We start from the raw sequence: 15,261 nt of genomic DNA on the forward strand, positions 1-15,261 counted from the left end.
AAACAGCTTAATTTTAGTTTCATCTGACATCAAATGGACAAAGATAAGACCTTCTGGAGGAAAATTCTGTGGTCAGACGAAACATTTGAGCCGTCTGGCCACAATACCCAGCAAAATGTTTGGAGAAGAAAAGGTGAGTCCTTTACTCCCAGGAAGACCATAACTACCGTCAAGCATGGTGGTGGTAGTATTATGCTCTGGGCCTGTTTTGCTGTCAATGGAACTGGTGCTTTACAGAGAGTAAATGGGACAATGCTACCAGGTAATTTGACTAGAACTATAAAATCTGATTCATAGCCAAAATTATTGTTGTTTATTAAATGTTTGTAGTTTGAACATGCTTTTCCTAAATCAACATTACAGATTAGCAGAATGAGCGCCAATATCTCCACAGCTGCATAAAACAGTGCAGTTTAAAATCAACTGGGTTACCTACCCGGCATATTTGAGTGGAGTAGCTGAGCAGAGTGCTGAGACTGGTCTTGCTTTTGTTGCCGGGCAGGTAATCCTTCAAACTGCCCAAAGGAAGGTACTCCATGATCAGCTTTGTGGCCTGACCACCTGCTCACACACAAGTCAAACGGGGAGAGAGACAAGAGTCGTGTTGAACGAGCTAAACATGTATGACTTCATCAAATGTAAATGCATTGTTGATAGTGCACACAATTATATGCGCTTACCTTCCTCCAAGCAAATGCCTTTATACTTGACAATGTTTTCATGGTACAGTGCTTTCAGTATATTAATTTCACTAGAGAGGTTGTTCCCGTTCTCCTGTCCATTCTCAGGCTTCAGTGACTTGACCGCCACTAATTCACCTGTGCGATCTCCTCGAGGATCATAACGACAAAGACCCACCTTCCCAAAGTGGCCCTTAAGGTAGATAATATTTTTTGTAAGATATAATGTGACCAAATGTGGGAAAAAAAATAACAAAAGTTATAAAACAGTCAAAACAGTTAGTTCACCTCTCCCAGTTCTCTGAAATTTATCAGGAATCTCCTCTCAAATACAGTCGGGTCCACTTCAGGTGTAGGCTGTGGTTTGATAGCTGGATCTATGAGAGAAGAAAAGATTATTGGCTAATCCAAATGAAAGGAATGATTTATAACATAGAATAACTTTGACGAGCCATTTTAGTGGTACTTTAAGAAACACAAACCGAATAAAAAATATGTTTTGGTGTACAAGCCTTGTGTCAGTGTACAAACTTTTCATCCACCTATTGTGCGCCTCACAGCACAGCGATTGTGGGCGGGCTGATCGTTCTTTTTTGCTTATTCTCTCAGTACAGCAGTGCTCTCATTAGCTACCGTGCTAGTGTGTTTGTGGTGTGGTTTTAAGTTTTTTTTAGCATGTTTCTAATTACAGTAGCTCTAGATAGCACTGTGCAATCACGGCACTGTTAACAATAAGTTGTCTGCGTTAGCCTTTATAATGGCAATATTGCAAATATATGATTAATATTTAGGACACGAGATGTAAATGGAGTATTGTTGGTGTTTTTTAGAGGGCTTTACCAATGAACCTAGAGGATCCATTGTATAATTACATTAAAACAAGAGATGTAGCATATCAAATGTATACAACCCCTAAACACTTACTTTGTTCCTCCAGTTTGTTAATGTCCCTCACGATAGCCCTGAAAAAAGGTCTCTTCTTTGGGTCATAGTTCATGCAGTGAATCATCAGCTCAGCCAACTCTCTGTAGTCAGGAGTAGCCAGCTGGCATTCTGTTTCGTAAAACCTCTCCTTCTGCTCAACACAAAACACATGGGACGAGAATGAAGATGTAAAAACAGACTCTTGACTGGTTTGGCAAAATGGAGGCGAGATGATTGCAGTGAAGGATGAAAGATTAAGGAGAGACATCAGAGTGTAGACTGCTTGTCACCCAACCTCTGTGAGCTTCTTTTCCATGAGGGGGACCTCTCCATCGTAACAGATCTCCCACAGAGTGGTCCCAAAGCCCCACTTGTCAGCTGCAACACTCAGGGAAGATACATTCTTCACACACTCTGGAGCAATCCAGGGGATGCGATTCACACACTCTGTCAAAAAAAAAAAAAAATTAACAACAGTGTAAGAGGGAGTTGTAATAAATCCATGGGTGAAAAAAATGACATGTTCTGAGCTATATAAGTTAATCAACAAAACAAATTTTGCATACAATATATTAACATTGGTCATCGCGCACAAGCCAGTCCTACACTCGCCGGGCTCAAACCGGCAACCACATAAGCACAATAGATTTAGTGCTGTACGGTGTGAGAAATTTACTCGCAAATGCGCGTAAAAATAGACCGTGCAACTTAAAAAAAAACAAAAAAAACTGTTGCACATGTGCGAAAAGGGATTTCAACCCTTGTATCACATTTTGCTTAAAATAAATCCATCCAGATTTGATAAAACTGGAGTAAAATTTTCGCCCATCTGTATAGCATGTTTGAAGTAAATTTAAACTATAACCAAACGATTGATCACTCGTGCAAATTATATGTTGATGTCATATTGACATGGCCCTGGTCAAGCAACCACCAAACCCATAACCACAAGTATATTGGCAAAATGTGCGAAACCCTGTTACATGTAAAATCATTTAACTTCCCTATCATCATATCCTCAATTCCAACTTTATATTAAATGCAAAAAGATATTTTCAAAAATAAGCTTCGAATAGCCTTAATAACCAAAATCTGAGGATGCGACAAAGAGGGAAAAGGTGGAGCAGAAAGACCGGGGGAAATGGGAGTGGCAGAAGGAGAGGAACTAATTGAGTCCATGCAAACGTGGCCCTTAAGGGTGATACAATTGTTGGGGAAAGTGGAATATAATTAATATAATGCGTTCATATATTGTAAATGTATTCAAATAATACTGCCTACTTATGCAGTGCAAATAAACAACTACACAATAACATTAATGTTTTAATAATTAATTTTGACATTAAAAGTCAAGCATTTGAAAGGATCTTTAATATGTATCATAGGATTGTTGTGTCTACCAAATAAAGAGCCTGGAGAGTGCATGAAACGAAGATGCTTGTGCTGCAATTGCCCTCGTGGATCAATAAACTTTGTCTAAGTCCAAGTCCAAGCAAGTGGTAAAAACGAAAGCAAAACTATTCTGGACAAGACAGTGTGTGTATGCAGAAATAAATCTGTAATCACATGAATGCCAAGTGACGTATGAAAGAGCTGGATATGGATTTACTTTTACTTGCAGAAGACAGTTGTAGTTTAGGTTTCATTATTTGTAACCCAAAGTAAGTGTCACGTCATCTACCTACCCTCTCTAGTGAGCACTGTGATTGGTATTCCTGAGTCACTGAGTTTGATGAAGGGCCCTTCTTCATCAGATTCCAGTCCATCTCTCGCCAGCAGGATGTTCTTGGCACACACAAAACCATGGACCAACTTTTTGTCCTCCTGCAAAATAATAATTATATATATATATATATATACATATACACACAGTATATATATATATATATATATATATATATATATATATATATATATATATAGATAGAGAGAGAGAGAGAGTGAGAGAGAGAGAAAGAGAAAAAGAGAGAGAGAGAGAGAGAGAGAGAGAGAGAGAGAGAGAGAGAGAGATTTATATTGAGATTTGCTTAAACCAGGTGTTTTTCTTACCAAGTAGCTAAGAGCTGAGGCCAGCTGCTTGGCCACCTGGAACTTCCAAGATGTGCTAAGTGGACATATCTGTCTCCTCATAAACAGATCCAGTGGTCCTTGCTCGACCAACTCTTCCACGATGATATCTGGCACACCACAAAAAAAATTCTAATGAGGTAAGACAAAGTGCTCTTCCATAATACCCACATAATTTAGGTCACTCTTAACAGGCACTTACTCTCCAGATGGCGGACACACACTCCATACAGAAGCACTATATGCTTATGGGAGACTTGCCGCATCATACTTGCGGTTTCAAAAAAGGCCTACCAACAGTAGGGAACATTTTGAAAAAGAGTAAGGTATTGTATTTTGTGGATTATTTAAATTATGTAATTACATGTTTCAGAATGTGTGAAAGTGAAAGCCAATCTCACCAGGGATAAGTCTCTGTGTCCTGAACCAAGTACTTTGAGAACCACCCTAAACTCCTGGAAGGATCCATAACCTGCATCCTCGTCGCCTTTTACCCTTAGTGTGCCAGAGAAGATGTTAGTTCTTGTGCCCAGCCCGAGGTGTTCCTCCTAGTGCACAGCAGAGAGAAAAAGCATTTGCAAAGTGTCGGTAGAAAGAGTTGGATCAAAGACAAACAACGAACAAGTGGGAAGAGAACAAGGGGCTAAAGAAAACGAGACCATTTAAAACTGAAAAAGACAGACTTTGTGGTGAAATGTTTGCACTGTCAAACAGAGCTAACATTTTACAACAACACTACACTGATGATGCGGCACATAGTATACAGTTTGTAGTATATAGTAATGGTTCATGTTCCTTTGGTTAGACTGCTTTTTTTGTACTTTTAAATGTTTTAGCTTATTTTTTCCTGATGTAAGTAATAAGGGGTGATGATTCTAAGGTAAAAGTGCAATTTTTATGTTATGTGTATTGATAAGAAAAATTAATAAGGGTAATTAGAAAAACCCTTGTTTATTTCAACTATTCCGCCTAAGACACACGGTGAGGCTAGAAAGTGTTTTATTTAATTTCTAGACTAAACGAACAAAATAATCAATAGATTATACGAATACTGAAATACAGTAATCAATACCTGCAGCGCTACACTACAAGACGTTGTAGACTGAACGCTTGCACATGTATTAACAAAGGAGAAACAGAAATTAAATGTACCTGTTCAATTTCCTCCTTGCTAATGCGATGGATAATGACCTGGCTCTCCTGCATGGGTGTCTTGGGCACTGGTGCTCTATCTTTAGTGACCACCAGCAAGTTAGAAATTTCTGTAGAACACACACTCACATTTCAGTTTCAATTTTATTTGAGGCATGTTAAAAATTCATAAGCGCACATTTTTGATCAAATGATTAAATGTTCAAAAGGAGTGGCAAGAAGCAGAGTTAGTCTGCTATGCCATATGAAGCATTTAAAGAGAGCCAACTAAACCCCACATGAGTAAGCACATGACGATGGAGGCAAGGAAAAACTCCCCTCAGAGAGGACACATCGGACAGAACCCAAGCTCTGTGGAGTGACAGTCTCTACCAGTTGGGTTGGGATAGAGAGTCAAAGTAGATGGACAGAGGGTAGCCAGAGACAGGAAATAGTTGAAAGAGTTTAAGTTATTTACTTAATCCATCCCATAGTTTAGTTCCACATACAGAAATACTAAATGTACTGTATTCAATGATGTGAATACTAACAAATGCTTAGAATTCAGTTTATTCACAATTTGTTTTCTTTCTTCTCTTGTTGAGTAGTACTGTTGAACATTTCTGGGCAACCCATTGTTATTTGCTTTATATATGATATTTGCGGTTTGAAAATGTATCAGTGAATTTCATATAATTTTTTTCCTTATATCTCGACACAGTAACATGTAAACAGCAGAGAACAGTACAAGGTATGGACTGTATTTTGTCTTGTTCAATACTGAAATATTTCTTGCGACTTTGTTGTATGTACCTGATGTGTGGTCTTTAACAGTGTTTTTTTGTATTTTGCAACCAATAAGTGGCAATGTTAAACTCTCAATTTTAAAGTCATGATTGCTGTTTAGAGCGATTGTCAATTATTAGGGATGTGCCAGTCAATCAAGCACCTATTAGACGTTTTTGTGAATAAGTACTCAAATGCCGATGAATGACTTTTAAAGCCTATCAAAAACGCCAATCCCATCTGACCAACTGTATCCATTTATATTCCCCCACCTGGCAAATATTGTGTCTCCTCTGAGATAATAAAAATCACCTGCATTCCCAAAACTAAACTGCATTTCTTAGTATCTTAATTAACATTATAACTGGAGGACAAGGACAAACATGTTAAGACACTGAGAGCTAGCTAGGAGCAGGCATTATAAAAGCTAAGCTAACCGCTGAGACAGCTTGAAAACACAAAGAAATAATGCTTGGTAAACTTTAAGTAAAGTAAATGGAAGTGTGTTACAGCTAAAAGTAAGCAGCTATCAACAGGAAATAAACAAGATTAATAAGAGTTTAGAGACAGGACAAAACTTGGTGCGTCAGCATTGTTGAAGCCTCGATCGATAAACGTATGGTGTCCACACAGCACACTAAAAGGATTAGGTCGACATCTTTATTTTCTCTAAATCCCTTTTGTTGTTTTTGTTCATGTTTACAAACTCACTGAACAAAGGCAGACCAAGTGCAAAAACAAACGATTTAAAATAGTAGAAGGTAGAAAATGTAGTAATAGTAGTTTTTGCTTTTGTTTAGTTGTGTACTATTGACTTTGTTTCAATCAAACAAATGCATGTGATGAAAAAGAATAAGATACTAGTTTGAATAATTTGTTGACAGTCTTAAACTGTCAATAGCACACACCATAAATAAAAATGTACAGTTAATACATGTGATCAGCATAAGTCTTGGTATGTGCCAATCTCATTCATGGATGATCGTTTTTTAAATCTGCAGCAAAATACCTTAATTGAAATATCCCTATTAAGGGTGTAACGATTGATCAATACTTTGATAGATCGACATATATTTCTAAAATTTAAGTACTGTGAATTGATTAAAATGGACCCCGACTTAAACAAGTTGAAAAACTTATTCGGGTGTTACCATTTAGTGGTCAGTTGTACGGAATATGTACTGTACTGTGCAATCTACTAATAAAAGTCTCAATCAATCAATCAAAACCGGTAAATCGATCCGTGCACAGCAAGTTTGCCTTCCGGAAGATTGATATTGATCCAAGATCACTTAAAAAGAAAATCAATCGACTTTATCGATACTAGAAAAAAGGAACATTTGGTTGAAGAATGTCAGATTCTATATGAAGTTTAACACTTTTAAAAATAAGGACATTAAACGTTAAGTCGATTTTGCCCCTCTGTGACGTCATCAAAACAAAAATGGCGAATAGCTACGGTGGCTGAGAAAGGCCACTACAAACGCAAAAGCCACAACACAATATAATTAAAGGGGCTGTTTGAAACATTTTTACACCAATACCTATATTTCACACAGTATATTCCGCCCTGTCAGGGCTTTTCCTACAAAATTGGCATAATAACGTACATACATCCGAGCGCTTTAGCTTTCGGTGTTGTTAGCTATTAATAGCAATTTGGATAGATAGCGTTAGCTGTCTTTGAATGGATATTCATTCTATCATAACAACAACATGACTGAACATTTTTCATTGCTTCTCTTGGACAGCTTTTGTATGAGTGCACGCGCTCCATGCACATAGGTGTTGACGAGACCGGGTGAGCAGCCGTGAACACCAGTCATTTTTATTCTGGCCGGCAAAAACATTTCATTACATAAACTTTGTAATTGAGAAAAATATCAACAATTGTCAAACAATCAATATAAGCTAGTCGGTGGCGTTCTTGTTTTATATCTTGCATATATAAAATGTTATTGTGAGGAAGTTGCAAACTTAATTGCAAATTTAATTTTAAACTTTTAATTACAACACAGCATCTTTTAGCTACAACACAATTGCAAAAGCCATAACAAATACAAACGATCACACAAATATTTTAAAGCAGCAACGGAACTTCAAGCCACAAAAGACTCGATCGCCACACCAGAAGTGATAGCGGAGCAAGTTAGGCGACGCACCGACTAACGGAACACAACAACATATAGTGTAGTTTAACACACAACACCCAACTATAAGCCAAGAAGAAGTAATTTCATGGGAAAAAAATAAATACAAGAAACGGATGAAAGAGGCAATAGAAACTAGGAAGTGAGGTGCCAACACCATCAACACGGATGAAGAGACATACATGCTTCCAAACACCTGGGACACTGTCCATATAAAGTACTAACTAACTAACTAACTAACTATCCACCACAATCTATCTATCATGGAAACGCCACAGCGGAGAACATATATGTAAGGATGAGTCAGGGAACTTTATTTAGCAGGCAATTCTACTGTTAAAATGTTGGTTACTGTACTTTCATGGAAATTTGCTTGTATGTTGAAAATGTGAGCTAAAAATATTTCTTCTAGTTACTTCAACTTAAAGTGTTGGTTGTACTTTATTTAAGTAAGATGTGAATGCATTAGTCATTAATTGTCGTTTATTTGTTTGTATCTATCAATCATGTAAACATAATTCCCTTACAGGAAGCAACATGAATATAAGAAACTTCACCTGCTACCTTCTACCATGAATTGATTAACGTGGATCCCGACTTAAACAAGTTGAAAAACTTATTTGGGTGTTACCATTTAGTGGTCAATTGTACGGAATATGTACTGTACTGTGCAATCTACTAATAGAAGTCTCAATTAATCAATCAAAACCTACAGTGTACAGCAGTGGTGCCCAACCTTTTTGTAGCTGCGGTCCGGTCAATACTTGATTATTTGTCCCGCGGCATGAAAAAGGGAGTTTTTTTGGGTTGGTGCACTAATTTTAAGTGTATCTTGGTTTTTATGTTGATTTATTTAAAAAATAAAATAAATAAACATTTTTAAATTAATAAAACATTCTTCTGCTGCCTGGTACCAATCTAGGCCCGGTGGTTGGGGACCACTGGTGTACAGTATCCAGTATTTATTTCCGAGTCACACAGGCTGATTTTTTTTTTTGTGCTAAAAAGTTCATTGAATCGTTTTGGGAACAAATTGTTCTAAAAAATGTGTTTCTCAATCGTATCGGCAACCACAAATGTCAAATCGAATCGTTGTTACAACGAATCATTACACCACTAATCCATATAAATTATTATTTTATGTATTGATTATTTTATTGTTCAAAAACAAAAACTGTTTGATTTGACATGGAAAGCCATAACTATGAGCTCTGGAAAGATAATATAATTAACAATGTCCTGTGTAAGCTCTCTAAATAACATAAAACATGGATGAAAAAGAACCAGAGTTGTAAAACTTCATCAATGTGGCAATATTGTAAATATATTCATTGGGGTTGCCCTTTTAAGTTCTATAACTTCACCCTATATAAACTTATCAGTGTATGTGCTGTGTATGTGTGTATTTTGCGGGTGTGACGTTGAAACCAAAACCCACCCACTGTGGTTTGGGAAGAAAATCATGCACAATATCATCGTACCTGTATAAAAGTACTTGCCTTAATGCAAACTCCTGATGTAACCAGCAGTCACTCTTAAATCACATGTTTCTAGTGCTATATAGTATTAACTTAAGCTAGCATTTAGACTTTATTGTTGTATTAAGGGCTTTAACAATACATTAATAGCTGAAATGCAATTGCAAGGATAGATTAAGTGATGGATATAGTCGAACTGGAGAGAAGATGTCAAATTTTTCATATGTAACCCAAAACATTAAAAAAATTGTATCACTGAAGGAAATCTAATTAAACCAAAATGTACAGCTTCTCCTTCTGTGAAGTAAACAAAGGAGTTTTAGTTTGGCTGCGGAAACCCACATCTACAACTCTCTTCCTCTCTGATACCAATGTGTAAATGCTAAGAGTGCGACATGCCTTTGCACTAGTGGTCGGCCTGTTTTTGACACTACGTCACAAATACAACCACCCTGAGTTAGAAGTTATAGCTCACACAACATTTTTGCATTTTGAAAGTAAGTACGCCATCATGCATGTCTGATGCAATAAAGTCATGAACATTCAACAAAACTTTGATGCAAAAAGATCTACAATTGGAAACTTACAGCACATTTTAAGAATAGTACAGCATTAAATTTGACAATAATTGATCAGCCATTTATTTTAACAGCAGAAACAAATGTGGTAATTTTAACAAAAATAGACACTAATTAATTGTTATTGCTTGATCCATATCTTGCAAATAGACAATCATTTACACTCAGATTCACACAAGGGTCAATTTAGTGTGGCCAATCAGCCTATTCCTAGGTGCATGTCTTAAATAAACTATAAACATGCCACCTAGCTTAATATCATAATGCAGAGTTTACAATGGGCTCCAGGGTTCTGCAATATTCTGACACAGCAGTGACAAAAATGTTATACGACTGGTTACATTATTAGTGCATTACAGCAGTGGTTCTCAAATGGGGGGTACGCGTAGCCCTGGGGGTACTTGAAGGTATGCCACGGGGTACGTGAGATTTTTTTTAAATATTCTAAAAATAGCAACAATTCAAAAATCCTTTATAAATATATTTATTGAATAATAGTTCAACAAAATATGAATTTAAGTTCATAAACTGTAAAAAGAAATGCAACAGTACAATATTCAGTGTTGACAGCTGGATTTTTTGTGGACATGTTCCATAAATATTGATGCTAAAGATTTCTTTTTTTGTGAAGAAATGTTTAAAATTAAGTTCATGAATCCAGATGGATCTCTATTTCAATCCCCAAAGAGTGCACTTTAAGTTGATGATTTCTAAGTGTAGAAATCTTTATTTATAATTGAGTCACTTGTTTATTTTTCAAAAAGTTTTTAGTTATTTTTATACCTTTTTTTCCAAATAGTTCAAGAAAGACCACTACAAATGAGCAATATTTTCCACTGTTGTACAATTTAATAAATCAGAAACTGATGACACAGTGTATTTTCACTTCTTTATCTCTTTTTTTTTCAACCAAAAATGCTTTGCTCTGATTGGGGGGTACTTGAATTAAAAAAATGTTCACAGGGGGTACATCACTGAAAAAAGGTTGAGAACCACTGCATTACAGCATTAGGAATTCATAAGCTAAGTGTGCAAATATTTGGCGCTGCTTGATGCAGTTTCATCCATCCATCCATTTTCTAGTGCTTGTCCCTTTTGGGGTCGCTGGTCACTATCTCAGCTAGAATCGGGCGGAAGGTGATGTACACCCTGGACAAGTCGCCACCTTATCGCGGGGCCAACACAGATAGACAGACAACATTCACACTCACATTCACACACTAGGGCCAATTTAGTGTTGCCAATCAACCTATCCCCAGGTGCATGTCTTTGGAGGTGGGAGGAAGCTGGAGTACCCTGAGGGAACCCACGCAGTCACGGAGAGAACATGCAAATTCCACACAGAAAGATCCCGAGCCCGGGATTGAACCCAGGACTACTCAGAACCTTCGTATTGTGAGGCAGATGCACTAACCCCTCTCACACCGTGCTGCCCAGTTTCATCGAATACAATTAGTGGTTAAAAGTTACAGTGGGGAAAATGATTCTTTGAGGAAGAACAACTATCCCCTTCCAAAAACAAAGACATGACATCAACAAAAACATGAAATCACAGTTATGAATTAATTTGTTTGATTGATTGACTGACAAAAGCATTTTAAACCCTATCGACCAGCACCATTTCTGGAAACCACACACCAGTGTCATATTAGCACTGGTTCTGACTTCATACGGTAAATCATGGATATTTAATTGAATTTTTGGGGGGGTCACATTTCCAGAAATTTAAGGACCAGGGGACTGAACTTCGGTTTTTAATATTATTCTTGTTTTGTATATTCCGCTACAGCACACATTTAATTTTGGTCTATTTATTTTGTTAGAGTTACAGGAGAACACTGCTGACAGTCTTCAAAAAAGATACTGAATGATCATTTGTATGACATAACTAGTGTTTTTAGAATATACTCCAAAAATGTGTATCTCAAGTTTTTTTAACTGAACTGGCGGGCACTAGTTAAAAAGTACAAATGACGAAAAAGAGGACCTAAAATGGAACCTTAACTATAGAAATTAAACTAATGACTACTGACTGCATCCAACGCAAACGAGCTACAGAAACACCATAGTTACATAAATGACATTACAGAAAAAAAAGTATAACTCTCACAAAGGAAAGGACTTAAAGGGGTGCCTTGAGGAACACCTCAATTATATAAATCAGAAGTTTGGACTCCAGTGTTTGCTAACAAGGTTAAAATGTCAATGCAAGGACCTGCCAATGTGTCGACAGGGGTACAAGTTCATTTATACAACAAGAACACTCTAATGTTATTAGGAATTTGCTGCAAAAATGCATTCCACCAAGTTTAGAACTGAACTCTATGTGCTTTATTTCTCAGTCTGTATTTAGCCCCCAGGCCGGCTGTTGAATAGCCATGCTTTAGATGCTTGGTGAGAAAGAGAAGAGTGTTGGTAAATAATAAATAACATCTGCAGTGAATCAAATACGTACGTTATGTAACCCATTGCTTATACCTACAACTTACATGTGACAGCATGAGCAAACAACGGTCATAACTTACCTCGAGGTTGTGGTGGGCAGCAGCGGCGCAGATGGAACTGAAGATTGTCAGAGCGAAGACTCTGACCCTCCAGGTGCTCCAAGAGCTCTCGGAGTGTGGGTCTGACAATTTCTGTGCCGTACAGTCGAAACTCATCTGGAGTCACCTCAATCTGGAAGTTCTTATAATGTCGTACAGGACGGGATTCCTTCAGGTCATTCTATAGAAAAGAGGTTAGTTAAACAGCGAGACTAGAGTCAACAAGTTTTGGATACACTCATGAATTATAACTAAGAAAATTACGTTAAACCTAAAACCAAACAATTTAAGATAGTGAGTGGAATAAACCACTTCACATCATTTTTCACCTCATTGCAGACCACAGTGATGATGATGTATTGGTATTCAGTGCAGCTCCAACGGAGAATGTACATGCCTTCCTCATTACCCTCCTGACGCAGCTTTTGCACTGCATACTCCGTACTTGGGAGGGAAACAGTCAATTCAATTGAAGGTTGACAAAGTGACGATGTTGTACTGTTAGTGACAAAATCGTTTTTCCTCATAATCATTGTGCCTAAAATAGTGCAGCAGTGGGATTGGTAATAAGTTTTAGTTAATCGTTAATTTTAAATATTTACATTGAACAAGAGAGCACAGCCTACCAAGTCAAAGTCCTTGTGTGTTTTACATACTTGGCCAACAAAGCTCATTCTGACTCTGATGATCAATTTCAAGATACTGTATCACTTTAGTGACTGCAAAAATTCAACTATAAATCTGGATAAAACATTTTCTGACTAAGTTTTAAATCAGGACAGAGTTCCAGTTTCGCTTGGTTTTACTCGTTGTGCAATAGAACAATACGTTTTTAAATGGTAATTGGGTTATACTTGTACAGCGCTTTTCTAACTTCCTGCATTGACACTATATTCACATTCACCCATTCACACACACATTCACACACTGATGGCGGGAGCTGCCATGCAAGGCCCTAACCACGACCCATCAGGAGCTAGGGTGAAGAGTCTTGCTCAAGGACACAAGACGTGACTAGGTTGGTAGAAGGTGGAGATTGAACCAAGAACCCTTAGGTTGCTGGCACGGCCACTTTCCCAACCGTGCCAAGCCGTCCCCATTACAGACTCACGACCAGTGCTATATGACCATAAATTTAATTATGAGTGACCAAACTGTATCTGAAACAATTGTCATGAACAGCTGAAGTAGCGTTACAACTGTACATTTCCCACACTAGATTTCCTTTCTCCATCACTTGCCCAAATTGAATAAACAGCATTCACAAATCCTTTACCATGTTGAATATGTAGCGTGTATTATGTCCCTGTGCTTCTTTATTGACATTTTTTAGAGCAGATCCAGCCTTTCATATGGAAGCAAGTCGCATTGTTTCTATCAGTAGCATTCTGTCCACGGTCGTCCGTAATGTATTTTTATGATATCATTGTTAGCAAGTTTGAAATGTGTACTGCTATCTACAATAACATAGCTGTGGTTCTCAGTCAATCTAAACTGTTTGATTTTATTGTCCCACGAAGTCATGCACAGTGTAAATTGGAATTTTGAAAACATTTTTATAGTATGTGCCCACAAAGACCGTTCGAATTAGGTTTATTTTAAAAACAGTTAAACATGGTCACAATAATAAATTTGCAAGTACAAACCAGATAGGACCGTGGCAGCCGTAAGTGATGTTGTGCACCACTGAAGAAGGAGCCACTTCCCTGCACAGGTAGTGGTGAGCATCCACTGTCAACCTGAAGTATCCATCCACAAGGGCTGCAAAGGACAACGCCTCAGTCCGAGATTCCATATGCAACTCCTAAAGAGACAGAGGTGATTGAACATCACTATTATTCCTGTTTATTGGGGTCAGAGAGGCCACACAATTCCAAGCAGTTCTGCTGTTTGCTAAATGCTACAAAAACAAGAAGCCGCTGATCATGTCAGTAAAATAGGTAATAATTAATAGGCATGAACATGGATCTTAACAAAAAGCATAAAATATCCTATTTAACAGCAGTATAGATATGCGTTGTGATTACTTGTTCATCTCACCATTTTCTTGTGATCTTGTCTGTGAATTGTGACTATTGCCTCCTTGATGGCAGCGTGCATGATCTCATGAAAGTCACAGAACCTCTCCCAGCCTTCATCAGCATCTTTTGTTCTCACTTTCCCATTCATCTTGTTCTTCTTTGACTTGCCCTTGTCTTTGGATATAACTGGCACCTATTTCAACAGCACACACGGGTTATGGTGTATTTTCAGTACACCTGCAAATGCTTTCACATGAGAAGACAAGTATTTAAAAAGGAATGTCATATAATACACATCTCAATAAAATCCCTGTTTGTTGCAGTAGCAATTTAACAGAAATACACAATGCAGTTTGGTTTTAGATCCAGTTACTCCACCGAGGCAGCTATTTGCTACATTAGTAAAAAATGAAGTTGCTTGGGTTGTGTTCCTGGATCCTAAGAAGGCATATAATACTGTCAATCATAAAAACTTACTTCCCAACATGTCATAATCCAGTCTTTTTAGTCAGCAGCCGTCAGACTGTCCACCAGCCTTTCTCAAGGATCAAATTTACTAATATTAGGACCAATTCCCAACTTTATAAATGTATGCTGACAACACTGCACTTTTTCTTAATGGTAGTACAGTAGTAACTCAACTTTAGAGTATTTTGAGATAAGAGCAGTCTCTCTGCTAATTGTTATGCTTCAAGTTGCAAGCAAAAATTTGAGGTACAAGCATCTCGCACCATTAATTGGCAGGGCAAATGCCACAGTGAACCTTGTTAGATTCAACCAAAACATCCGGTCTTACGCTCCAGCATATGCTTAGAACCAGTGATCAACATAACTTTATTTTTCCAACTATTGGAAGGAAGACAGTAAGTGAAAGACAGTGATGAGAATGAAAAGTGGATGATA

At 37.5% G+C, this 15,261-nt stretch overlaps 1 protein-coding gene across 2 annotated transcripts in view; it reads right to left on the bottom strand.

Annotated features, from left to right (window-relative positions):
* Positions 1-15,261, bottom strand: part of jak1 (Janus kinase 1) — a 46,895-nt gene that overhangs the window by 10,094 nt on the left and 21,540 nt on the right. For both annotated transcript variants that reach the window (XM_061883697.1, XM_061883698.1), the window contains 14 exons: positions 14,378-14,551; positions 13,984-14,141; positions 12,667-12,781; positions 12,320-12,518; positions 4,824-4,933; positions 4,073-4,219; positions 3,874-3,961; positions 3,654-3,781; positions 3,290-3,428; positions 1,900-2,051; positions 1,605-1,755; positions 969-1,057; positions 681-873; positions 437-561 (listed from right to left, as the gene is read on the bottom strand). In XM_061883697.1, coding sequence (XP_061739681.1) covers positions 437-561; positions 681-873; positions 969-1,057; positions 1,605-1,755; positions 1,900-2,051; positions 3,290-3,428; positions 3,654-3,781; positions 3,874-3,961; positions 4,073-4,219; positions 4,824-4,933; positions 12,320-12,518; positions 12,667-12,781; positions 13,984-14,141; positions 14,378-14,551 — 1,968 coding nt within the window. The remainder of the gene's footprint in view (positions 1-436; positions 562-680; positions 874-968; positions 1,058-1,604; positions 1,756-1,899; positions 2,052-3,289; positions 3,429-3,653; positions 3,782-3,873; positions 3,962-4,072; positions 4,220-4,823; positions 4,934-12,319; positions 12,519-12,666; positions 12,782-13,983; positions 14,142-14,377; positions 14,552-15,261) is intronic.

The sequence above is a fragment of the Nerophis ophidion genome, linkage group LG22 (genome assembly GCF_033978795.1).
Source record: "Nerophis ophidion isolate RoL-2023_Sa linkage group LG22, RoL_Noph_v1.0, whole genome shotgun sequence".
NCBI classification, from domain to species: domain Eukaryota; kingdom Metazoa; phylum Chordata; class Actinopteri; order Syngnathiformes; family Syngnathidae; genus Nerophis; species Nerophis ophidion.